The following is a 26,688-nucleotide window of genomic DNA, read 5'->3' as shown; positions in this document are numbered from 1 at the left end:
CCACCCTGTAACCACCGTACTGTAATACATATGATGTAAGATAGCATGCAGCAGTGATGACATACAGCCTTACAACAAGCACCTGCCCATCCTGTAACCACTGTACTGTAATACATAATGTAAGATAGCATGCAGCAGTGATGACATACAGCCTTACAACAAGCACCTTCCCACCCTGTAACCACCGTACTGTAATACATATGATGTAAGATAGCATGCAGCAGTGATGACATACAGCCTTACAACAAGCACCTGCCCACCCTGTAACCACTGTACTGTAATACATATGATGTAAGATAGCATGCAGCAGTGATGACATACAGCCTTACAACAAGCACCTGCCCACCCTGTAACCACTGTACTGTAATACATATGATGTAAGATAGCATGCAGCAGTGATGACATACAGCCTTACAACAAGCACCTGCCCACCCTGTAACCACTGTACTGTAATACATATGATGTAAGATAGCATGCAGCAGTGATGACATACAGCCTTACAACAAGCACCTGCCCACCCTGTAACCACTGTACTGTAATACATATGATGTAAGATAGCATGCAGCAGTGATGACATACAGCCTTACAACAAGCACCTGCCCACCCTGTCACCACCGTACTGTAATACATATGATGTAAGATAGCATGCAGCAGTGGTGACATACAGCCTTACAACAAGCACCTGCCCACCCTGTAACCACTGTACTGTAATACATATGATGTAAGATAGCATGCAGCAGTGATGACATACAGCCTTAAAACAAGCACCTGCCCACCCTGTAACCACTGTACTGTAATACATATGATGTAAGATAGCATGCAGCAGTGATGACATACAGCCTTACAACAAGCACCTGCCCACCCTGTAACCACTGTACTGTTATACATATGATGTAAGATAGCATGCAGCAGTGATGACATACAGTCTTGCTACAAGCACCTGCCCACCCTGTAACCACTGTACTGTAATACATATGATGTAAGATAGCATGCAGCAGTGATGACATACAGCCTTACAACAAGCACCTGCCCACCCTGTAGCCACTGTACTGTAATACATAATGTAAGATAGCATACAGCAGTGATGACATACAGCCTTACAACAAGCACCTGCCCACCCTGTAACCACTGTACTGTGATACATAATGTAAGATAGCATACAGCAGTGATGACATACAGCCTTACAACAAGCACCTGCCCACCCTGTAACCACTGTACTGTAATACATAATGTAAGATAGCATACAGCAGTGATGACATACAGCCTTACAACAAGCACCTGCCCACCCTGTAGCCACTGTACTGTAATACATAATGTAAGATAGCATACAGCAGTGATGACATACAGTCTTGCTACAAGCACCTGCCCACCCTGTAACCACTGTACTGTAATACATATGATGTAAGATAGCATACAGCAGTGATGACATACAGTCTTGCTACAAGCACCTGCCCACCCTGTAACCACTGTACTGTAATACATAATGTAAGATAGCATACAGCAGTGATGACATATAGCCTTGCTACAAGCACCTGCCCACCCTGTAACCACTGTACTGTAATACATAATGTAAGATAGCATGCAGCAGTGATGACATACAGCCTTACAACAAGCACCTGCCCACCCTGTAACCACTGTACTGTATTACATTAATGTAAGATAGCATGCAGCAGTGATGACATACAGCCTTACAACAAGCACCTGCCCACCCTGTAGCCACTGTACTGTAATACATAATGTAAGATAGCATACAGCAGTGATGACATACAGTCTTGCTACAAGCACCTGCCCACCCTGTAACCACTGTACTGTAATACATATGATGTAAGATAGCATACAGCAGTGATGACATACAGTCTTGCTACAAGCACCTGCCCACCCTGTAACCACTGTACTGTAATACATAATGTAAGATAGCATACAGCAGTGATGACATATAGCCTTGCTACAAGCACCTGCCCACCCTGTAACCACTGTACTGTAATACATAATGTAAGATAGCATGCAGCAGTGATGACATACAGCCTTACAACAAGCACCTGCCCACCCTGTAACCACTGTACTGTATTACATTAATGTAAGATAGCATGCAGCAGTGATGACATACAGCCTTACAACAAGCACCTTCCCACCCTGTAACCACTGTACTGTAATACATAATGTAAGATAGCATGCAGCAGTGATGACATACAGCCTTGCTACAAGCACCTGCCCACCCTGTCACCACTGTACTGTAATACATAATGTAAGATAGCATGCAGCAGTGATGACATACTCGCCAGAGCTAATTACACCAATTACTGTCATTATCTCGTGTGTCTATTTGCTGTGCGCATGTCATCGTGACCTTGTGTACTGCAGTGTGGCTGCACGCTCGTATTCCATATGTGACAGAACAGTGCATTAAGTTCAGTCATGACATTGATGATTTTATGCTCAAGTTCTTTACACTATTTCATTATTAATCAACATTTGCTTTTTCTCTGTATATCAATCATAATCTGGTTGGACTGAGTTGTTCTATAGCATGATTCACTAAATGATCTGACCATGTAAGTGTAAGTAAATATCCTTATGTCACTCCACCAAAACATGCCGTAGTTTCATTTGTGTTTTGGAGAACGATTCGGTTGGTTTGTTGTTTAATGCCGCACTCAGCAATATTCCAGCTATATGGCAGATGTCTGTCAATAATCCAGTCTGGACCAGACATTCCAGTGATCAACATCATGAGCATCAATATGCACAATGGGGATACGATTGCTAATTGCAGTATTGAAAAGCAAATAAACAAAGAAAATAAAACAAAGGTGACCAAGTCATCGAAGATGATGTAACTTTGAAGACTAATACTTCCCTTGGGAATGCAAGATGCATATGAACATGGGTTCAAACCCTGCTTTGTAAGCCCATGTTTCTAGGTTTAACAGCACCATACCCTTGCTTACGGGTTTCACCCGAAGTTGTGAACGTCTGACACATGTGTGACTTCTTCCGACAACAAGCCGACATGCCGTGATATAACTGGAATAATCCTCAGAGCCATATTTAAGCGAATCCACTCCCAATTTGCTTGGCAACTGAAACGTCAAATAGTTACCTGATCGCTTAACTGTATCATAATTTAATAACCAACGTCTGGTAAGACTAGTTGTGGCGATGGTAATATTCCAAAGTAATTGATGATGACATTAATTGCTGAAATAACAATTGAACTACATGACGATGGAATCATCGTGATATTAACTGTTCAATTATCAGCTGGGTTACATCCAAAGTAACTTAACAGACGGTGTTTCCTTGATCAATACCGAGAGACGGTTTGATGCACTCGATAATTGATTTCAATCCACTGATAGTTATTTATGCAGTAGGCTTAAGTCTCTTGTGTCATCAACTTTGAATGACCTTTGACAGTTGGGGCTGATGTGATGCCTTGGGGGGTAAGGGATAATTGGTATTAAGGTGATGCTTTGTGCCTTGTGGTCAGTGCACATGACATGATCAGAAATGTCTGACCATAGGGATCTGCCTTGGTGGCCTCTTTTAACATCAAATATTGATTAAAATTTACCTAATTTAAGAAAATTAAGACTAAAAACTTTTAGACCTTAATAATTTTTGCCTGATGGCATTTGGCTTGACATTCTAGATGAAAGTTTGTTATGTTTGATACTAATGGAGATTGTGGTTTGCAGACACCTACAGTTTATATAAGTTGAACTGTACCACTCGCCAATTGTAAGAATAAAGATAATGAGAATTGGGTGGTCAGAGTGTTGATGTTCTTGCTGAAGGCTTTTCTTCGAGTTTGCCGGACTATCGGCCAGAATATCAGTTGATAACTGAAGCACATGTTACATATGGTATCACCTCAGCTATGTAACTTTGTGTGAATATGCCCCTGTTCACCCAGCAATAATACCTCACAGTCAGTTTGTGTTGTATACTCCCCCAGGGAGTTGAGAATGAAGTGTTTCATTGTCTGGGGTAATGATATTGTCAAGTTCTCCTGAGCACCTGTCCAGGTTAGATTGGTTTGTTTGTTGTTTAGCACCATACTCAGCAATATTCCAGCTATATGGCGTCGGTCTGTGAATAATCCAGTCTGGACCAGACAATCCAATGATCAACAGCATGAGCATCGATCTGCGCAATTGGGAACCGATGACATGTGTCAACCATGTCAGTGAGCCTGACCACCCAACTCGTTAGTCGCCTCTTACGACAAGCATGGGTTACTGAAGATAAGTTCTAACCCAGATCTTCACGGGTTGTCCCCCGGTTAGAAGTCAGAAGGCATTAATATTGTAATTATGGTGATCATAATGAGGATTATTATTATCATTACTTATGAAACTTGATCATAATGTTTTGTCTGATAAGAAATGATTAAATATCATGATTAGGTGGGTTTTATCATATGCTGTGCTGAGGTTAAGAAAATATCTTCTCCAATAATCACCTATCAGACATGAAGGCATGAACCCATGTATAGTTGTTATTGTGTTGTAGATAACCTTTATGTCTGGAGAGTTATCCACATGAAATCTACACTTCCTCATCTGGCTGATCAATCAATCATTATGTAGGAAATAGACGTCTATTATAGTTGGGGATGGGAATAGTTTCATTCTGAACTGGATCCACAGACTTGTGTCAATTCAATATGAAAGAGATAAATAGCATAATTATATGCTAGTCCCCAGACCTCTTAAGCTCTTTCATCTGAAATGATGTTATGATTAAGTATGGCATGTAAGTGTGGCAGTCACAAATTCATTGATAAATGAATACCTCTTTAAGTGTTAGAAGCAGAAATAGTCGTTTTCACACACTGACCATTTTCAAAATGAGTGAAGGTGAGCTACATTATTTAGGAGTCTGTGACCTCGGATCAATGAGCCAGTAGTTCCTCTAGTTTTCTGTCTCTGAAGTCAAATATGCCAATCTCTGTTGTTAATAATAGATGCTATTTGTCCTACTGCCTTCACACTGCATTGATTTATATTGACTGACACATCTGACCTGATTGACATGGCAGCGTGATTGAACTCATGATTGATATTTGAAACAGTTGCTGTTGGTTTTTGTCAATATTTTAAAAACTTAAACTCATTTTTTTGACATGTTAAAGTAAAATTTACTTGATTTTTGCAGAAGATTTCACTTGTGTATTCAGATTATTTGATTTTCAAGATATCCAGACGCCATGTTGCAAGTAATTGATGATAATGATGATGATAAATTTGGGAGGGCATAGTTGTATGTTATCACTTGCTTGGTTAATTTCAGTCTCTGACTGTATTAACATTTATATTGATGATGATGATGGTAAAGGTTCCAATATTTGGGAGCGCATCGTATGTTATCACTTGCTTGGTTAATTTCAGTCTCTGACTGTATTGACATTTATATTGATGATGATGATGATGATGATGATGATGACCATGATGATGATGATGATGATGACCAACCATTTCTCCTTGCAGAGCAACAACCACTGGGTGTCAGTCCACAATGTCAAGGCCATCAGTGGAGGAGGTATCCTTGACCCCGATGACCAGCTGAATGATGTGGTGGACGACAGGGAGCAGGTACTGGCAATAAGTGTATAAACGATCTGTAACAAGAAACTCTCACATGTTAGAAGGTAACCATTGTGTGAGACTGCTACCATTTAGGAGCTCGTTGCTAAATTCATCCCTAAAACAACCATTGTAATGTAGTGTGTTGATATTTCTTATTACGTCCAGCTATTCAATAACAGAAATTCCTTGTATTTTATAATATCTGGTGTCACCGTTGTGATCTAAGCCATTGCAACACAACAAAGTATGTTTATAACAAACACATTTATACACCAGGCTAGCTATTCTCAAAACGTTCGTAGCCCTACGAACTTCTTAAGCCCATTCTTAACACATTGGCAACGATCAAAGTTAAGAATTCTTAGGGCTACGAACGTTTTGAGAATAAGGGCCCTCGGTCTACTTGCACAAAATGAACTTACCTCCACAACAGTCTTAACTCCCATCTTTCACACAGGCTTACGATAGTCTTAGCGCTAAGATTACTTTGTGCAAGTGGATTCTGACAGACATAACAAACTGAATTTTTGGTTCTTTCCAATTGCTGTGTATTTAGAAAGTGGTCAAATGTAGCATATGTTCTATTTGGGATCACACTGTCTTAGTAAAGTACAGATTCTAGTAGTTTTGTTGGGTCATGGCTCATCTGGGATTCGAACCCACACCCTCAGAGTCTGACTTTGTGTGATGGTGATTAGGTGCCTGACTGAGGGTATGGGTTCGAATCCCAAATGGGAATCAACTCAACAAAGTACTTGAATCTTTACTTTACTTAGAAAGCGTAATCCCAAATATAACATTCATTAAATTAATGGTTTGTTACAACCATAGTTTACTGCAGATATCATGCTATCCCTCAGATCCCCATCAAGCTTGCAGTGTATATCTCTATCCTCATCCCCGTCCATGTTGTTGTGGACTAACGTCAGTAGATGTAACATACCAGAACAGTTACAGTGATGTATGATCTGTACTCTACAATACATCATGTAGATATATGGTGTGGATGAAACAGGCAACAAAAACACATCCAGGACATCTTGTGTGTAAATCTCCTGTAATGAATGGACATATCAACTTATGATTTGTACGAGCTGCATCATCTCCAGGACCAAGGAGTGGCAGGAATAAGATTGATTCAGGACCTCCCTGTCTTTCTGTAACAAATGGACATAGCTAATCTGACAAGCAACATCATACTTGGATCCAAGGACTGGTGGTAAGGTTATGAATGCCGAGGTAGAAGGGAGCCATATCTCGATATTTCAGGTAACAGATGAGTCGACTTCTTTTCCCGTTAGACTTTGCTGATGACCATGATGCTGTTGTAAGTTCAGACAAGTGCAGACCAGTTAAGACAAGATCAAACATTTTCAGACACAGCTTCTTCGCGAGGCATCTAGAAGTTGGAGCAGTAAGGAAGTATAACAATATATGGATGAACAACTTCTTTATTACAGTATAAGCAATGGTTACTTGATAACAGTGTTAGAACTTACACCGAAAAGTCACTCTCTCTGTAATCAAGAATTTGTTCATCCACATCCTTCCATTTTCAGACACAGTCAGCATTTTCTAGATTTGATGGTTGGTTTATTTGACAGGATCACAGACTGTGCTTTCACAATTACCTACTGACTCTTTACTGTTGCCCTGCAGTTGATAGCCGACTTTGAGGAACAAGGACGCCCTGGACTGCACCACAATGGTGGTGATGGCGCCTCTGCCTCCTCCACTGGGACCGCCAGTCCTGATATCTTCCAGACAGGGGACCTTTCCAACGCCATACACAGACCGTTTCCTATCTCACTACAGAATGGCAAGACAGATGTGATCGTAACACCCAGGGATTTATCTCTAGGTAGGTTGGAAACATGACTTTGAGTGAATACACAATGCAACCTGTGAAGATCCGGGTTAGAATTGGTCTTCAGCAACCCATGTTTGTCATAAGAGGCACCTAAAGGTATCTGGTCAGGCTCGCTGGCTTGGTAGATGCATGTCATCGTATCCCAATTGTGTAGATAGATGCTCATGCTGTTGATCACAGGATTGTCTGGTCCCGACTTGATTCCTTACAGAAAGCTGCCACATAGCTGGAATATTGATGAGTGCAATGTTAAACAACAAACAAACAAAGAATACACAGTGCTATTTAGAAAGTACAGATTCTAGTACTTGATCAAGGTGGTGTGTGTGTGTGTGCGTCGCGTACGTGCGTGCGTGCGTGCGTGCGTGGAATCCAACACACTCTCTCAGAGTTAGGCATCTAATCGCAAGCACACAAAGTCAGTGACCCACAAAGCTGGAAGCCTGACACCCAGTAGTCTACATCACAGCTTTGTGTGCTGGCGATTAGGTACTGTTATCTGAAAGTGTGGGCTCAAACCCAGACAGGTCTCAACCATCATAAAGGTAAAACTATACAAGTATTATAATCTGTACTTTATGGAGAAAGTTTAATCCCAAATATGTCAAATGTTATGAGTTAGCTTGTTGCCCTGTCCTGCCTCCTTGTGGTCCTAACATTAACTAAAGTTGAAGATGAAGTGTTCAAGCACTGATGTCATATGCTCCTTGTCCATCGACATTGTTTTTTTCAACCTTCTCTCCTATAAAACTGCTAAATATTGTTCCCAATTTAGTTGAACACTGAGACATGGACAAAGGTTTAACCACTACTTTCAAAACACCGACCTTGTTGTTTTAGTAAGCTCATTGGCATTCAAGCATTTACTTTTAATCTGAAAAGTTGACCTTGACCATGACCATGACCTTTTAAGTAGGTCAGTCATCAAGATTGTCTTTTTATGGTGATGACTGAAATAGGTCCAGTAGCATCCTTGTGGCGACGACATTCTAGGATCATACAGTTTCAAAGTGAGTGATCACGTATGGGTTTTTACCGTAATTATTTAAAAGGATGCTCACACTATCAACCACTGGGTTGTCTGGTTTAGATTAATCCCATTCCAGGCTCTTGGGGCGGTCGGGTAGCCTAGTGGTTAAAGCGTTTGCTCATCACACCGAAGACCCAGGTTCAATTTCCCACATGGGTACAATGTGTGAAGCCCATTTCTGGTGTCCCCTGCTGTGATATTGCTGGAATATTGTTAAAAGCAGCGTAAAACAAAACTCACTCCAGGCTCCTTGATACTGTTGTAGTTCGGCATGCTCAATTAAACATTACAATTTGAACATTATAAAAAAAAATAGCATTTAATTTACAACAACTATTTTACTGTTATGATAGCATTCGAGAAAGGCAGTCGTCCATGTACAGCAAATGTGGTGCCATGTTGATTTTAATTTACCTAGTTTCGGTAGCATCTGTAATTGTGTGAGGGTACATCAAGCATGACTTTTAAAAACACAGCAGCCAGGTAATGGCTGCTGATGGTTGATATCATCCCACAGGCTCTGTCATCTCATGTTATTAATATTTATGAGTGGTCTCTGTGAACATCGGAATAATTCCCAACACATGCCAGCTGCATATTTCGGTATACATATGATATAATTGATAATGTCAGCATCGAGGTCAGACAGTTCCTGTTTCTACATGGTTGACAGAGGAACCATCGTCTGTTATCAAGGGGGGAAGATGGGGTAGCCTTGTGGTTAAAGTGTTCACTCGTCACATCAAACACCAGGTTCAATTCCACACATGGGTACAATGTGTGAAGCCCATTTCTGGTGTCTCCCGCCATGATATTGCTGAATTATTGCGAAAAACTAAATTCACTCACTTACTGATGAAGGTGTGATATCATGAGAATTACCTTAAAACCAATTATTGGCTTTGGGGGTCAAGGGTGGCCTGGTAATCTAGGTTAGACTAATGCTTAGTCTCTGAATATATATAATTTTGATAGTAACATTTAAATTGAAAAGGAGCCCCAGTGAGTTGGGATATTCAGAACCTGGAGAAATCTACACTTGCTTCATTCAGAGCTTTAACATTGCAGGGAAGGCAAGACAGTAGGGAAAATCATGTAGTTCAGGGACTGTGAGACAGACTATAAGCAAGGTCACCTCAGTTTGGCCTGTAGAACTGCGTTTGTCAAGTGAGTGAGTGAGTTTAGTTTCACGCCACACTCAGCAATAGTCCAGCTATATGATGGCAGTCTGTAAATAATCGAGTCTGGACCAGACAATCCAGTGATCAACAGCATGAGCATCGATCTACGCAATTGGGAACCGATGACATGTGTCAACCAAGTCCGGGAGCCTGACCACCCAATCCCGTTAGTCGCCTCTTACGACAAGCATGGGCTACTGAAGATCAATATTCTAACCCAGATCTTTGCGGGTGCGTTTGTCGAACATACCTGAAACCTGATACTGGGTTTGAATCCCAGTTCCCCCCTCAACTTAGTTTCTAGATTTGTCAACGCCATACCTGAGCTCATGGGGTTGGGATAAATGTCTGAATCCAGTAGGACTCCATTTCCTCCAACATTGAGCGGACATACCATAATACAACTGCAGTAATGTTGTAAATGACGTTGAACCAGAAGAAGGTTTCTACAATATTGCTGGCAAATCACATGAACTCAATCAAAGGAGTTATCTTCTTAATTCTAAATGAAACTCCCCCTTGAATTCAACATTAAATTTTAACATTGCAGTTTACGCAATAATGTCAAACTGAGCTTCTACCTTTAGATTGGTTCTGTTTTCAGTTAGAGATGAGATATCCCTTCAAAGCAGAAGCAATAGTTTTAACAATGGCACGGAATTGGGAAAGCTTTAATTCCAATCTGGGACTTTTCATGACATTTGCTGCAGACATTTGCTGACAATATTAGCCTCCGGATTGTTCTGGATAAATCACTGACTTCATCCACTGCCTGCTCATGTGCTCACTTCCACTGAAGAATTCTTGCAGCCATTGTCAGACCATCTCATTCAGCCTAAATAAACGCTTCACATAAAACTCTCTTTAACATGCAGGACCTTCACGATCCCTGAATTAATCACAGATCATAAAGACGGAGAAAGAGAAACAAGGCAATCTTGTTATCTTGGGAAGATAATGGAATCTCAGTGGTGATCCAGTTGATTGGGTTTCATCATTCGATTGGATCATTGTGTGGGATTGCTTGGCTCATTCTCACTTCCTGAACAGTTGAACTCTGGGTAAACCTTGCTGGAGGGGGTGGTCCTTGTGTTCCTGAGTGTTAGTTAGAGGGAGGACTCTGGGGGGTAGGGTAAGGTGGAGGGCACTGGGCAGAGGGGGGACAAGGTCTTGAGTAAGAGGATTATCTCACGAAGATAGTTACTTTACACTTAAAGGCACAATTGCACATATTTTCAGCAATATTTTGGCCTATACTATATATTTTTGGACATATGCACTCACTTTAGCTTCCTATTGATGCAATAAAAGACTTATTATCCCTTACAACTTGCCTGAAATTGATAATTGAAACTTTGAGGAGAACAGCTTCCAAACAGAGAACACTTGCCATATATGGAATGTAAACAATTGCTTTGTACATCAAAAACTTTGCATGTAGTGTTGTTGGTGTTTGCCGAACTTGTTTCAATCACAAGTTGTGCATAGGATATTCATAAAGAGCACTCCAAGGGATATAACTCTATGGGGTTCGCTTGAAATAATGTTTGGCCGGTAGAGGGCGCAAGAGTCAATTCAGTGCAACATTGCATTAATTCATTTGAGCTTTTTAATTTAATATTGTATTCTAAGTGCATAATTTGGGGGAAGAATACATTATATGGTAGCTTCCCTGAGAGCTGATAGTTTGTATTATTGAGAGAAATGCATTATGTATTTTTAAAGAAGTGTGGTGTGAAACAGTGCCTTTAAGTGCCTGTAAGGGGACAAGTTCTTCGGTAAGGGGATTATCTAAGGAGGATTTTGACTTTGCACTTGAGCTATAATACCCACATTTAAAATGCAACCATAAATTCTTGCCTGAATAATTAATTTTGTCTTGGTTGGTTTTTATTAAAGGGCAAGTGTACACGGAAATAAACCTTTTTGTCTTGCACTTTTTCATCATGAAAAATGTGTGTCAAGTAGTTTTATATCCAAACCCGTACATATATCAGAAGTAACTAATTTATTTTTGACGTTATATCAATTCATATTTTCAACATTTACCGAGAGTTCTGTGTCCACAATAAACACACCATGGCTTATGTCCCTTGGAAATGATGTCATTGGTGCCCAAATGATAAACGAATGACGTCGTTAGACCTTATTAGACCCATTTCACGTGGTGCAGGTATAGGTGCGGTTCTTGTATCTCGATGCGCAGGCAACTGTTTTAATCCACCTGTGGCCTGGCCGTCAGCTGGCTATGTCATCAGTTCTACACTGTAATGACGTTGCAGTTTGAAAAAACGTATACATTGTACTAAATGTGTTACCACGTAACCAAATTGTATAACATTCAACCTGTGTCGGTCGCCTTTTCAACGGTATCTTTTTTAACAAAAACTAAAATGTGCACTACATCTAGCTTGCCATCGTCGAATGTGCCGGCATTCTACGTTTGTTACTAAAATTCCTACTTAAATCGTACAATATGTCCCTCCTCTTCCACCTTCACTTTGAGATCAATACCATATCCATGTACATCACGAAAATAAATGCATTTTGCACTTTTGAACTCTGTTTGAAATTCGTTTTTCTATATCATCCGCTCATTGTAGATCAAATATACTGAAAATTACATGCACATCGTAAATCTCGCCAGTTTTGAGACATTACTACATCACCATTCACTGCGTTTTGCGTGTCTTAATTCAAATGTCAAATTTTACTGGGAGAATTGAATTTAAAAGAAAAAGACCTATCATTGTGATCAGCGGTAGTTTTGTTGTTGTATGATCAAATCACCAATGCTCGTTCTGAAACATTGTCGATGAACCGAGAATCGCTGAGAATGTTTTGGAAAATACGCTTGCAAACACAACATTAACGTCAAAGTGAATTTTCAGCCATTTTACAGAGTGTTTATGTATGTCGGCTATATTTCGCCCATAAAATCAATTGTATATAGTTTAACACCATCTTCCTGACACGAATCCCTGAATTTCTCATACAGTTAAAAATAAACTGACAAATGGACTTTGTCACCAATTCGAAATGTTTCAGTGAAATCGAACGAAATATATCAGATGCCGCGCTGGGAAAGGACCACTTGATTGAAATGTAAACAAAGCCAATCTCAGATTTTACACTGTGTATCCGCTCGCCTACTTGTTGCATACACATGCTCATTAGTTTTAGAACATGCATGGGAAAGGTATCGTAATGGCGATAGTTAAATAAAATAGGTGTATTCGATTGATTTTCTAGATTCATCACAACATATCATGGTTTCTGAAAGCGTGACGCCATGACTGACGCAAACTCACGCACAACGACGACGGCACCTCTCTTAATTTCTGACTATTTCCCTTAGTCACAATGAAAACAAGAAGAAAATAACAACCAGCAGACTGACAGAATTTTCGGACTGCTTACATGTCACATTTATGCATATATGTTGCTTGAAACAACGAAACTTTTCGGCGTACTCGTGTCAGTGAACACGACATTTTGAAAAAGTCGCTTCCCGATAGTGATGTCATACGGACGTCAACATTGTTATACATATTTGGTATTTTCATTGAGGTGAGGTTATGAATGAAAACACACACGATCAATCTGTCCTGCTGCTTACATTTTCTGTTCTTATGCTTCTTTCAAATTTTCACAAACTTTTTTCACGTGATTAATTTCAGTATTATTATCTTTTGATTTGGGACTAGACAGTAGACCAGTTTAAAATCAAGTGGCACCAATTACGTCATAATCAAAGGGCGGTAACTCTGGCCTGTTTAGCTCGGCAAATAAAGGCTTCATATTGGCATAACATTTCAGCACATATTTTGAGGGTTATACTTACATTGTAAGAAAAATGAGTGTGTATTTTCAAACATTGGTATTAACTAATTAAAACAGTTCACTTTGATTCACAGAAGAATAAATGTGATTTATTCGTGTACACTTCCCCTTTAACAGTCACAGTTCGACTAACATTCAGTCCCAGAAATAAAGTTATCTTATGTAAAGTATGTGTCTAGGCATAGTGCCCAGAACAGCCGAGGAAATCTAGACTTGCTCAATGATTCTGTACTTGGGTTAGAGTCTTTTTAATTATTCTCTGTGGTCAGGTAGACAGTATTTTCAGTCCTCTTGTGCTGGAATCTTGATTAATCAATGTAATAGCTGTCTATGGAGTCAGTCTCAGTCTGTGGTCAACTTGGTGTATATCATAATTTTCAGTTTAATTTAGTAATTACAAATTATGTATTAGATGACAACACAGAAGTTTGTTAGACTTGGGCTTCAGGTTTGTGTCAGAGTCTGCAATCAGGAAAGTAGCATCTGATGAAAGTGTCAAACTATATCAGGATGCGTTTGTATTTAGGTATGTTTCAGCCGTGGGCGGATTTATCCGTCAGTGATAAACATGCCAGGTTGGGAAAGTGTGTTAAATGCATGTTCTGTATGCAAGTTACAATCTGTATGTAGTATCACTTGTTTAATCTGCCAGTGATTGAAAGCATGGTTCTGTTTTTGACTAACGTATTGTAATTCATTTATGAGATGCTGTTGTTTCCCAATTTAGCTTTGAAATGCAAATATGGTCGTGATGAAACCGGCATCACTTGTAGTGAATTCATATAAGAATTGGGCGGTGGGGTAGCCTAGTTGTTTAAGTGTTCGCCCATCACGCTGAAGATCCAGGTTCGATTCCCCACATGGGTACAATGTGTGAAGCCTATTTCTGGTGTCCCCTGTCATGATACTGCTGGAATATTGCTACAAGCGGCGTGAAACCATTCTCACTCACTCGTATCGGAATTGTAGTAATGTAGGTTAGGTAAGAAATTGATTCAGTATTCCAGTTGTGCCCTGTAATACCCATTAATGCCCTGACAGATGGCTAATGGCCACTCTTGCATTGTTTGTCAAGGGAGTTAATTTGCATGAGACTAGTTAATTGTAGTGGTTGCTGTTACAAATCTATTATTTCATGTTAGAGGTTGATTGTTAATATTCAACATGTGGTTTACGGGTCTGGCTGTATGGGAAGACGCTGTACTTGTTACAACTAAAACGAATCCTTGAATGAATAAGTTGCTCGTGCTGTCAATAGGCATTCTGCCTCGCCATCACTCACTTATATACTTGCGCTGCATCCAATACACTATGAGGCAAATAAAATATGTTGTCTGAATATAATAGTAATGAATACCAGTATGTATGCATTAATACTTCATGTTGAATATCAAGCCATTAAACTAACAAACTGTAACTGCTAATTAGGTTGAAACATTTAAAAAATATTTTCAATACAGCAAAAAAATGTAATACATTACAAACTATGCTGATTATGGCTTAATGACAGTGCTGTAAAGGGCAAAACATATTTTGGCAATATTCAATTTTGCGTATCTCACTTCAATGAGCAAAAAACTGGTTTCAAGTAAAAACACTGTCATACAAATATATTCGATTCTAGTGACAACCATGAATAATCAATTGAATTCTTGAAGGGGTACGGTTCAATTTAATGAATATGCAAGTGACACGTAAGAGGACTATTATTTACATACTCCATTTACCTGTGAAGATTCTGATTACAATTGGTCTTCAGCAACCAATCAGCAACAGTCTTGCTGCAACTTTGCTGTTCGTAAGAGATGATACAAGTAATTGTATCGCAGTTATGTAGCTCAATGCTCATGATCAGTCATCCATCATCAATCACTGGATTGTCTGGTCCAGACTCAGTCACAGATTCAGCAGCTGGCATGTAGCTGGAAATTTGCTGAGTTTGCTGTTTAACAACCAACAAAAATGCAGGTAAATTTAGTGGAACTGGAATAATGCAGACTCTTTTTGAGGTCAATAAGTGCAATTCATTGCATAACGAGGCATTCTTCATTCAATGGTAGTGGGTTCTGATTGCTTCCATGCAGGAAAAACAGTTCATCCTTCAAATAGCTTCATAGTTTGTGTCTAGACTAACAACTAGTCTCTGAAATGAACATATTTTACAGAAAAAAAATCTCATAGTAAAAAACTCAATATAATGAAATGGAGCTCTGAGACTTTCATCATTTTTAGAAGCTGTAGAAATCTAGACTTGCCACATTCTCTAGACTTGTGTGGGCTTTCTTGGATATATTTCCTTCACGGTCTGTGTGACAGACTAAGTGTGGATCTCGACTATTGTTTTATAGTGAGTGTCGTGGCCGTTTGCTGTATAGTGAGGGTCTTTGGCCATAGTCTCAACCATAGTTTATAGTGAGTGTCGTGGACTGTAGCTTTATCACCATTGTCTTGTGTTGTAGCTTTATATTGAGGGTCCTTGGCCATGGCTTTATGAAAAGGGTCTTGTGTTGTAGCTTTATATTGAGGATCTTTGGCCATGGCTTTATGAAGAGGGTCTTGTGTTGTAGCTTTATATTGAGGGTCTTTGGCCATGGCTTTATGAAGAGGGTCTTGTGTTGTAGCTTTATATTGAGGGTCCTTGGCCATGGCTTTATGAAGAGGGTCTTGTGTTGTAGCTTTATATTGAGGGTCTTTGGCCATGGCTTTATGAAGAGGGTCTTGTGTTGTAGCTTTATATTGAGGGTCCTTGGCCATGGCTTTATGAAGGGGGTCTTGTGTTGTAGCTTTATATTGAGGGTCTTTGGCCATGGCTTTATGAAGAGGGTCTTGTGTTGTAGTTTTATAGTGAGGGCACTTGGCCTTCATCCATATGGAGAACAACAATCAGTGTTAATTGAAGTACTCTAACTGACAGTTTCTTGGACTTGCATTGATTGTCTGGTCAGTCTTTGTTTGTGTGTTGGAGATTTCTATAGTAGTGGAGTCAGTGTTAATTGTACACCTTGGCAGCCCTGTCAACAGCTCTGATGGCATTGATGTATGTCTTTGAGGGTTGCCAAATTCATTGATGCCAGGAACTAGCTCGATATGTATTACAAGTTTGACATAGATTGCTCTGGATTCTAGTACAGGTCCTAAATACTAAATAGTCTGTCACCAGACCATGGAGAATATATAATGAAGTGAACTGATCTCAAATCAAGAATGATTTGATTGTCTGAGATGAAATTAACCATTGTGATGGGTTCCATTAATGTTATATTTTTTTGTAAATATGTATATTTGAATGATAACTGAATTTCTGGGACTAGATGAGAGTGTAGCTACTGAGAAAGCTTGGTGTGTCATGATTTGAAGATGGTATTTCAAATTATATTGTCAAGTTCAGTATGATGTCCAGATTGAAATTGGTGACTCCATTGATTAGTGTTAATTCTGTGATCGAGTGGATTTTGTTTTACAATATGGTGAGCTATATAGCAAATGAAATTTGTACATAATCAACTCTTGACCACGCTAATCCGTGGTTGACAGCAGAGATTTACTAAACATGATGTGTAAAGAAAAGTAGATGTGACAGGTGACATTCATTCATCTCAGGTCATCAGGCTGCTCTAAAGTAAACCTTTGTGTGCACATCTGCATCATTCCAAAAATAGCTCGTCAAAGGCTGAGGTAAGTTACACAAAGGTAAAATCAATCAGTGTCGTGTCACATCAGGCTGTACATGAATGAGATTCATGTTATATGAATCTAGATTTCAAAATATTCCGCGAGAAGAGATTATATTTTGTCAAGTGTTCATCCTTTTTGTTAAGAGCTAGGTAAAGAAACATAAATGGAGAAGAAATCAATGTCAGGAGGTGACTTTACGTCAGTGGGATGTTGTGTAATGGAGGTTAATCAGTCTCTGGTTATTGATCATCAACAGATTTATAAGTAGTGGTCACGAAATACTGGATATCTTTCATTTGTATTGACCAGCTTTCAAACTGTTTGTTAGAACCTTATAAAATATATATCTATTCTTCAATTCAGGTTAGAACTGGTCCAACCTAAGCTGACTTATTTAAGTGGCATTTAGAAGTTCTCGTGATGATCAAGGGGGATAGTTCTATGAATATATTGGGCGGTAGGTTAGCCCGGTGATTCAAATCTTGGCTCGTCAGCCGCACATACTCGGGTTCGATTTTCCACATGGGTACAATGTGTGAAGCCCATTTCTGGTGTCCCTCGCTGTGATATACCAAAGTGGAGTAAAGCGATACTCACTCACTCTTTGAATATACAACTTCTTTATTATAATAAATGTGAATTTTTGTGAAGATGCTTGATAACAATGTATATATCTACACTGAACTGTGGCATATATTGTAATAAAGAAGTTGTATGTCCATAGAACTACCCCCCTTGTTCAAGCTGTTCTCTTCACAACAAGTGACCCAACTGGTCAGGTGGTCAGACACAGTCACTCAGTTCATGTCATTGAGCCCTAATGGTATCATTGCTCACACTATCAATCACCTGATGGTCTGGTCCAAACATTATTCTTCAGGCGCCGCCATCCACAGCTGGAATATTGATGCGTGGGCTGTTCAGCACAAATAAACAAAATAATATTTTTCTATTTGTTTTGCCGAGAGTTATCTTTGTGCCCAGATTGAGTTATTCCATTTTCTGCTACAGGTACATCCTTGACAGTACGGCGGGGCAGTGAACCAGCTCTCAACCTACTGACCGATGATGGCCCACTTGAAAACGGAGACACAAATATCATCCCTGGTCGTGGAAGGAAGGAATCCCACCAGGTAGGGCAGGGTTGTCTCCCTTGGTTGTGTCGGCTCTGTTGACTGTGTTTTATTTGTCAAGAGTTAATTCGTTACATATTTACCACTACATAATAATGGTTATTATCTGCAAGTAACATTAGTATCATTATTTGTAGTGTCAGACTATTTGCCAAAATTACTTAATTTGTGACAGAGACATGAAGCTCTATGTCAGAACGGTATGATTATTGTGTAGAAAGTGTCCATTGACTTCAATGAAATATTATTTCATTACCCGGTGAGATGAAATGTCTGCCTATGTTTTTTTGTTAAGCAAAAAATAACAAAGAAAAATATCCTGTAAGTCCAACTGTGATTGTTTAAATACTTGCGAAGAGTAGCTACGGAATCTACAGTCTGCAGAAGGCGATGCTTGAGTCCGATAACATATTGATTGGGGTTTCGTAAACTTTGTTAATAATGATAATAACAACAACTATAGTAATAAACTCGGATAACTGGATTCCTACATTTCTTACTGTATCTGCTGACAAATTATGAAAGACAGTTGTGTTATTTCAAATTTAACTGTTTGTGTAGTTTTGCTCCAAGGCTGTACTAAATGCTAAGCCCATGGATTTGTAGTAATTCTATACTTTAAGGAGGCAAGTCTAGATAAGGGGACAGTACAAGGAGTAAGTCTGTTAGAGGTGAGGTGAAATTGGGTTTAACGTCGTACTTGAGAATATTTTGCTTATATGACGACGTGCATGCGTGAGTATGTGTATGTGCAGCTGCTTGTACTAGCCCGGACTGAAGCTGGTTTTATAGTGCTAGCCCACTGAGATACCATGCCGCAGTGAAGCATGAATACCCCACTCAGACACATTATACTGACTTCGAGCCGACCAGTCCTTGTTGCACCCATTAATGCCGAGCGCCAGGCAGAGACCAACAAGTACCATATTTTAACGTCTTTTGGTATGACGCGATCGGGGATCGAACCGGCAACCTAACCACTACACCACGGAGGCGGTCCAAGTCTGTTAGAGGGGCAATGTGTTAATTTTGTTTCTATTTTTTAGAAATTGTCATTTAATGTATTAATTATTATTTTAGGGACTTGTCTACTGTTGGTGATAAAGACATTGATGAGAAGTGATTGATGATGTTCTCAATCAATATTTACAGGAGAGTGATGAACCTAGATCCGAGTCCGAGTCAGACGATGAACGGGTCATTTCACGGCCAAAGGATCCCAATGAGAAGAGTCCACTGTCACGGTTTCAGCGTGACTCCAAGCGTCAGTCTCTCAGCAACAACCCCGACATGTACAGATGGCTGGAAGCCCACGACAACCAACAGGACCGTCTCAAACAGGTGGGGCACGTGTTAGATGCTGATGGGTTGTGTGCCTCAAATAGGTGGGGCACATAGTAGATGGTGGTGGGGGGTGTGCCTTCAAACCAGGAGGTGAAATACAAGATGATGATGAATTGTGTGGGGACCCCTGAAGCTCCGGGTTAGAATTGGTCTTCAGCAACCCATGCTTGTTATAAAAGCCGACTAAGGGGATCAGGTGATCAGGCTCTCTGACTTGGACATGTCATTGTATCCCACTTGTGTAGATCGATACTCATGTTCTTGATCACTGGATTTGCTGGTACAGGCTCGATTATTTACAGACCGCCGCCATATAGCTGGAATATTGCTGAGTGCGGCATTAAACAACAAACAATGAGGTGGGGCAAGGTCAAGACAGTGAAGTGTCATGTGGTCTCAAGCAGATGGATCCCATTTAAGAAGGAAGGAATAAACATTTATTTATGCTGCATCAGCAAAAGTACAGCTATTTGCAGTGATACCTGCTGGCAGACATTGGGTCAGACCTTGAAAACATGCTTTGGGCAAAATCATAAGAATTAATGTTTTGATTGGTCGCATATCTAACATTACAGTTTTGCAAGATCATTCTCACTCACTCATTCATATTTCTGGAATATTCATTAATCCCTACTGACTTGGAATTGTGTTGCAGCAGGTGGTTGTGGAGAGGAAAGGCCCGATAGGGGGCAGTGGTACTGAAGCTGATGTCAAACCTCCGCACAAAGACAGGTGAGTCACAGCCGGGAATCAGGATGTCGTTTGTTGGAGTCACTCATGGATGTCCCTTCTTGGTGTCCACAACTGTAATATGACTAAAATAATGGTAAAAGTGGTGCCTGAATCCCCCTTTCCTTGTGTTCCCAACTGTAATATTACTGAAAAAGAATTGTGCAGAACCTCTCTTCTTGGTTTCATGTGTGAAGCCCATTTGTGGTGTCCCCCAAGATGATATTGCTGGAATATTGCTAAAAGCGGCGTGAAACCATACTCACTCACTCACCCTTCTTAGTTTCACAGAGCAGTGGCTTAACCTAGAGATTAAAGCATTCTTCTCGCTGAAGAGTGGGTTTGATTCCCCAATGGGTACAATGTGTGAAGCCCATTTCTGGTGTCCCCCGCCGTGATATTGCTGGAATATTGATAAAAGCTGCGTACAACTAAACTCTCTTACTCACTCTTTATTTTCTTTGAAGACAAGATGACTATATTTGAGGCTTCTGTGACTAATGAGTGAATTGTTTCAGTGATGGTGCTATTATTATTGTGCTGAAGAATGACGGGGGACCTCTCGGAATACACGTCATCCCTGACATCGATGATGATGGAAGGTATGCCATTACACCATCTGTTTGTCGCTTTCTGTAGTTTTCATCTAAAATGATTTGGTAATATTGAATTATGTTATATGAAATTGATCCAAAGATCGAATTCACAACTCTCCTTTAGAAACAAACAAGCAACTCTTTGATGTACTCATTTATCCCATGTCTTAGATAGAATTTAGCCTTTGCTTGGAAAGTAGCAATAAAAAGCAGTGAAAGATGAGTTGTTTCCCATGCAGTCGGTCACATTTTCCTCTCACTGGTAAAGATTGTGATGTGCCAAGTATTAATGGAACTAGGAATTTGTCGATGATGTTATTGCTGGTGGTGTTGATAGTGCTATTGCTGTTGATGCTGAAGCTGCTGCTGATGTTGTCACTGTCGTTGCAGAGAGCTGGGGCTGGTTCTACAGGGTATAGAGAAGGGAGGTCGTATCGAGAGAGATGGGAGACTACGGGTGAATGACAGAATTATTGAGATCAATGGCAGAAACCTGGAAGGGGTCACCTTCGACGAGTAAGTAAAATACCTATGTAAAATTAATTTGAAAAAGTAAAATAGAAATTGAGAGAGTAATGTTATTTTCTTCATCTTGCAAGAACTACTTAAATTAGCGTCATCTGACCTTAATGAATTCATTATTGTATATTATAAACTACTGCTGCTTACTACCTTTCACATTATGTCCTTTGTTCCTTTAGTAATGGATTGAAGATACAGTATTTCATAAATATATTCTATGAATCACTTTTCTACCATTAGCTTAAAAGTACAATGTCACTCATTTTCGACAATATTTTGCCTATATTATATATATTGGGGCATATGCACTCACTTTAGCTTCCTATTGATGCAATAAAAGACTTACTATCCCTTACCACTTACCTGAAATCAATAATTAAAACCTTGGAGGCGAACAGCTTCCAAACAGAGAACACTTGCCATATATGGAATGCAAACAATTGCTTCATACATCGAAAACTGTCGCATGCAGTGTTGTCGGTGTTTGCAGAACTGGTTTCAATCACAATTTGTGCATAGGATATTCATAAAGAGCACTCCAAGGTATATGACTCTATGGGCTTCGCTTGAAATAATGTTTGGCCTGTTGAGAGCAACGTTTCATTAAGTCATTCGAATGTTTTAATTTAATATTGTAATCTAAATACATATTTTGCGGGGAATAAATTATATGGTAGCTTCCATAGCTATGAGGGCTGATAGTTTTATTTAGAGAAATGCATTATTAATTTGTAGAGAAGTGTGGTGTGATATAGTGCCTTTAAGTTGTAGCTGACTAGGTAGAAATGATAACCAGTAAATATCAAATAATGAGCATTTCCAAAAATTGTTTTCAGTGCCCAAAAAATATTTCGTGACGCTATGAGAACAGCAGAAGTAAGACTGAAGGTTGTAAAACACCGACCCCTACTGCCAAAACAACCCCCACCCCTTATGCCAAAACCCAAAGGTCATGCACCAGTGAAACCTTCACCTTTGACCCTTCCCCCACCCAAGGGAGATAACTCTCTTCCGTCAAGTCCAGAAAAGACAAGTTCTCCCTTGGAGGTGGGAAAGCCTTTGATAAATAATAACAATGTAAATGAGAAGAATGTGAACCTCGGTATAGTGAACAATAATCAAGGCAATAAGATGCCGGGATCCCCTCTTCCGCCACGTGACAAACTGCCAATCCAACCCGGTCCGCCGCTGAAGGTGGCGTCACCCACGAAGAAAACACCACCAGCTGTGCCTCAACGCCATCCATCCACGACTTTGTCAGCACCAAAGGAACAAGCAATCAACACTCTCACAAATACTCGCAAAATCGGAAGAAAAATCCAGATTCAATTGCAGAAAGGTATGCGACAGCAGTTTTGCAATATGGTAGTACAATTTGTTGATATATGCTGAGGGAAACAAATAAGGGAACACCACTTCATGGCAGTGTTCCTTTATTATTCTCAGATTTCCTCCCACAGCTCTGTTCAAAGCGTTTTTTTTGTTATTTATATTTTATTTCTGAATCCCTGATCCAGTCCCGACTCAGCAGGCAGGGAAGTTTCAGTCAGAAGATCAAAGCTGGTGATGAAAAATGGACAATATTCAAGGAACGCTTGAATTTTCCTGTGTTTCTTTATTCGTTTCTCTCAGCATACATTGACATCATATATGATTTAGTTATACTGGGTAAACCTCTTCTGTATATTTTTTACTCTCAACCAAACCCTCACAGTTGTTGTTAATGGATCGTATAAAAAATAGGATGTTGTTACTGTCATGATGACACACTTAGTTTACAAACCAGGAACTATTTTCCTTCTTTCACAAGGTTTTGATTGTGTTCAGGTGAATCTTGTGATTCTCATATTCAATGATCTAAGTAATTTGCTTAATTCATTTGGATTAAATCATTTGTACTTTAAAGAAGTAAATTAGGGATCATAAATCCTGTTTGTGAAAACTTATACCTGTACTAAGGGGGAGGAAAGTAGCCTAGTGGTTTAAGTGTCACCTTGTCACACCAAAGACCTGAGTTTGTTTCCTGACATGGGTTTGGTGTGTGGCTATGGCTGGGGTATGTCCTAAAGGGGAAGATATATTCCTCACCTTATGCATGATGTTTCACAACTATCTGAAACTGTTACTTCCCGTTTACTGCAATGTTGTGTTGTGCTGCAGGTGCTCTAGGGCTTGGGTTCAGCATCACGTCTCGAGACAACCCCACGGGAGAGAGTCCCATCTACATCAAGAACATCCTCGTCAAAGGTGCTGCGGTACAGGATGGAAGACTCAAACCTGGGGACAGGTTGTTGGAGGTGGGTTTCCTTTGACGGAGTAGGTGGGGTACCCTATTTCAGATGATTTAGAGCACATCTGGACTCACATGATCCATTAAAAGACGTCACACTCATACCCTAAAATCTTTTCCTTCCACTTCCTGGCTATGTATCTACCTCAGGCTACATAATCTTCTGCTTGCTTGAACAAATCTGACCAAACAACAGTTGTAAGGCTGTTGCTCCTGTGTGGAGCACGGTGGTGTAGTGGTTAGCATGCTGGCCTCTCACGCCAAAGGCCTGGGTTTGAATCCCGGTGGAGACACCAAAATTTGTGACCTGATTCTCATACTGTGTTGTGTCCCTGGGCAAGGCACTTCATCCACATTGCACTCAGTCCACCCAGCTGTTTGAAATGGGTACCAGGGAAGCGGATGTACGGACCTATATAGTCGCCCGAAGCGCTTAGTAGCAGCTGTGAAAGTACAATTCTGTCAGGGTAATAATGTAACGCCAGAGAGCACCATCGTGTTGGATTCTTGGCGCAAAAATTAGCATTATTATTATTATTATTAAGGTAGAGATTTTATGATGCTCTAAACAGTATGATCAGGACAATTTGCAAGTCATGTGTAAATTGTTATCTCCCATGAAAAACAGAAAAAAAGAAATTTTCTGCATGACATGCGATCTACCTGGGCGTATCTGCAAAACATGTCCAGATATTTTAAATCTTGCTTAAATGACATCTGTTATGAATCTAGTTCAACATAAAATGGTTAAGTATCCAACTTTTCCATGACATTTGACCTATTTACTTCAATACTAAACCTGTACTGCTCAAAAGTAGTTGTATACATACAAATAAGAAAGGTAATATACTTTCTGGATGACTATTTCTTATATGTTATGATGCGATGTTTTCGTATAGGTTCTTGCTTGCTTGACAACGGTATAAGAATCTATACCAAAACGTCACATCATAATATAATAGAGAAGTTGTCTTCCATTAAGTGTCTTACCTTTCTTATTATTCATCAACTTCTCAAATGCCAATCAAACAGTAAATACAGATGTTTTTATATTTCAATCATAAATCTGTCATGATAATCATGATATATTTACGATTGATTATAGAGTATGATTATCCTTAAACTCTTTTAGTAGTAAATATTTGTGGGAGGAGTGGGATTGATAGTTTGAAAAGAGTTACCTCCCTTATTCCATCAGAAAATTAGAAATGCATTAACAACATTTTGTGAGGCATTCCCACTTACAAGTATTTATCCATTTTCCACCTTTTTATTGGAAAGATTATATTAGTAAACCTTCACAATTACATATTCAACCAAACCCTAGGAACTGTTTTTCATTCTTCGTTTTTGATTCTTCACAAACGCCTTTGTTCCAGGTGAACGGAATGGAGATGACAGGCAAGTCTCAGAGTGAGGCTGTGGGTCAGCTGCGTAGTATCCCAGAAGGCCATGTGTGCAATCTGGTTGTGTCCAGACAGGAAGTTGTGGACGAGCTGTTTCGGATGCCTCGAGAGCTGGTAGGTTATATAATGATTTTATTCACCAGTTTATTAAAAAACATAGATTTTTAACAAAATATGTGGTTTTAGTGTGTTTGTAGTTTTACATCAGTTGCTGAAGTTGATCAGTTTCTACTGAAATTTATTAATCACTTTTTTTGTTCTGACTTGAAACTAACATGAGATTATCGGAGACATTTACACAGAGATTTTTAAACCATCCGAGTGGCAGACAATAACACCTATGCTTTTGCCGTCCAATCCCTGCTTTTGTTTGGAAAGTTTTCCTGTGTGTAAACAACCATTCACATTTTCATTATAATGCTTGAAGTATTTTTATTTGCTATTAAGAGATTATTTCTTCACAGTATTCACGAGTGCCTGCAGCAGTGCATGAGGTCTCATGAGAACTCATCATATCCTGATTAATCAAAACATTCAAACCTAGAATCTTTAAATATCAATCAACATTTTATTCTGCAGGAACAGGTAAATTTAGTGATCAGCTGGTCAAAATGACTCTTGAATGGTTATTTTTAGGGATTGGAACTATGTTAGAACAAGCATCTGGTGTGACAAAATGGCTGGTCATGCTACCGGGTATCAGTTTGACAACATGGCTGGTGATGTGATGCTGTCAGCCGTTGGGTTCGACTTGACATGACTGATTAGTTGTCATTCCTTCCATCTACATGTTCATGCTATCAGCCATTGGTTTGACAGGACATAGCTGATTGGTTGTCATCGCATTTAGACACATTTGTTCATGCTATCAACCCCTGGTTTGATTTGACGTGATTATTCGATTGGCTGTAATATTGCTGACTATTGCTTAAAACCCACCCTCCTACATTTAAAATAAGTGCAGATATATCGTTCTCTTTGTTTTTGTTTAAAGGAGAAGTTTATGTCACTGATACAAACACTTAATTTCACATTTGAGGAAAAATATTAAAAATCCTTGCAAACTAAAACTAAAATTTGAAATCCTTAAATATTTAGTTGTCCATTATTGAAAATGAACTTTTCTCCCTTCCTAAATTTGTATTTTACACCTGAAAGTCAGTGTGTCCTGAGTGATTGACAGCGATTGACATGTTTTTTTTGTAATTCCATGCCATGATATGTCTCTGTTGATATTGAAATGAACGTGTTGAAAGGACGAGTCCCTGCTACAGCACTGTAGAACTGTTTGTTGTGTGGCATCGCTGTTGTAACCATCTTGCTTATTGTCGGAGCTAGCTGCCAAGTTGCCCTGCTCTGTATTGACACTTTTGTGTAGCCGTTCTGTCGTATTGTTTCATTTCATGAGTTCTCTCATTCTTTCATTTCAGTTTTGCATTTTCTCTCTCCATTTTTTTTGTAGATTATATATTTTGCTT

At 39.5% G+C, this 26,688-nt stretch overlaps 1 protein-coding gene across 1 annotated transcript in view; it reads left to right on the top strand.

The window, feature by feature from the left end:
- Nucleotides 1-26,688, top strand: part of LOC124273617 (partitioning defective 3 homolog) — a 111,580-nt gene that overhangs the window by 50,050 nt on the left and 34,842 nt on the right. The window contains 10 exon segments of the mRNA XM_046708901.1: nt 5,493-5,597; nt 7,251-7,452; nt 18,202-18,323; nt 19,476-19,664; nt 20,323-20,399; nt 20,915-20,998; nt 21,383-21,508; nt 22,351-22,853; nt 23,675-23,811; nt 25,184-25,324. Of these exon segments, the coding sequence (XP_046564857.1) occupies nt 5,493-5,597; nt 7,251-7,452; nt 18,202-18,323; nt 19,476-19,664; nt 20,323-20,399; nt 20,915-20,998; nt 21,383-21,508; nt 22,351-22,853; nt 23,675-23,811; nt 25,184-25,324 (1,686 nt within the window).

This window comes from Haliotis rubra, unplaced genomic scaffold, assembly GCF_003918875.1.
Source record: "Haliotis rubra isolate DU_JTF1 unplaced genomic scaffold, ASM391887v1 Scf182, whole genome shotgun sequence".
Classification (NCBI taxonomy): domain Eukaryota; kingdom Metazoa; phylum Mollusca; class Gastropoda; order Lepetellida; family Haliotidae; genus Haliotis; species Haliotis rubra.
Note: the sequence above shows the minus strand (reverse complement) of the source record. Positions and strands in the feature narration are given on the sequence as shown.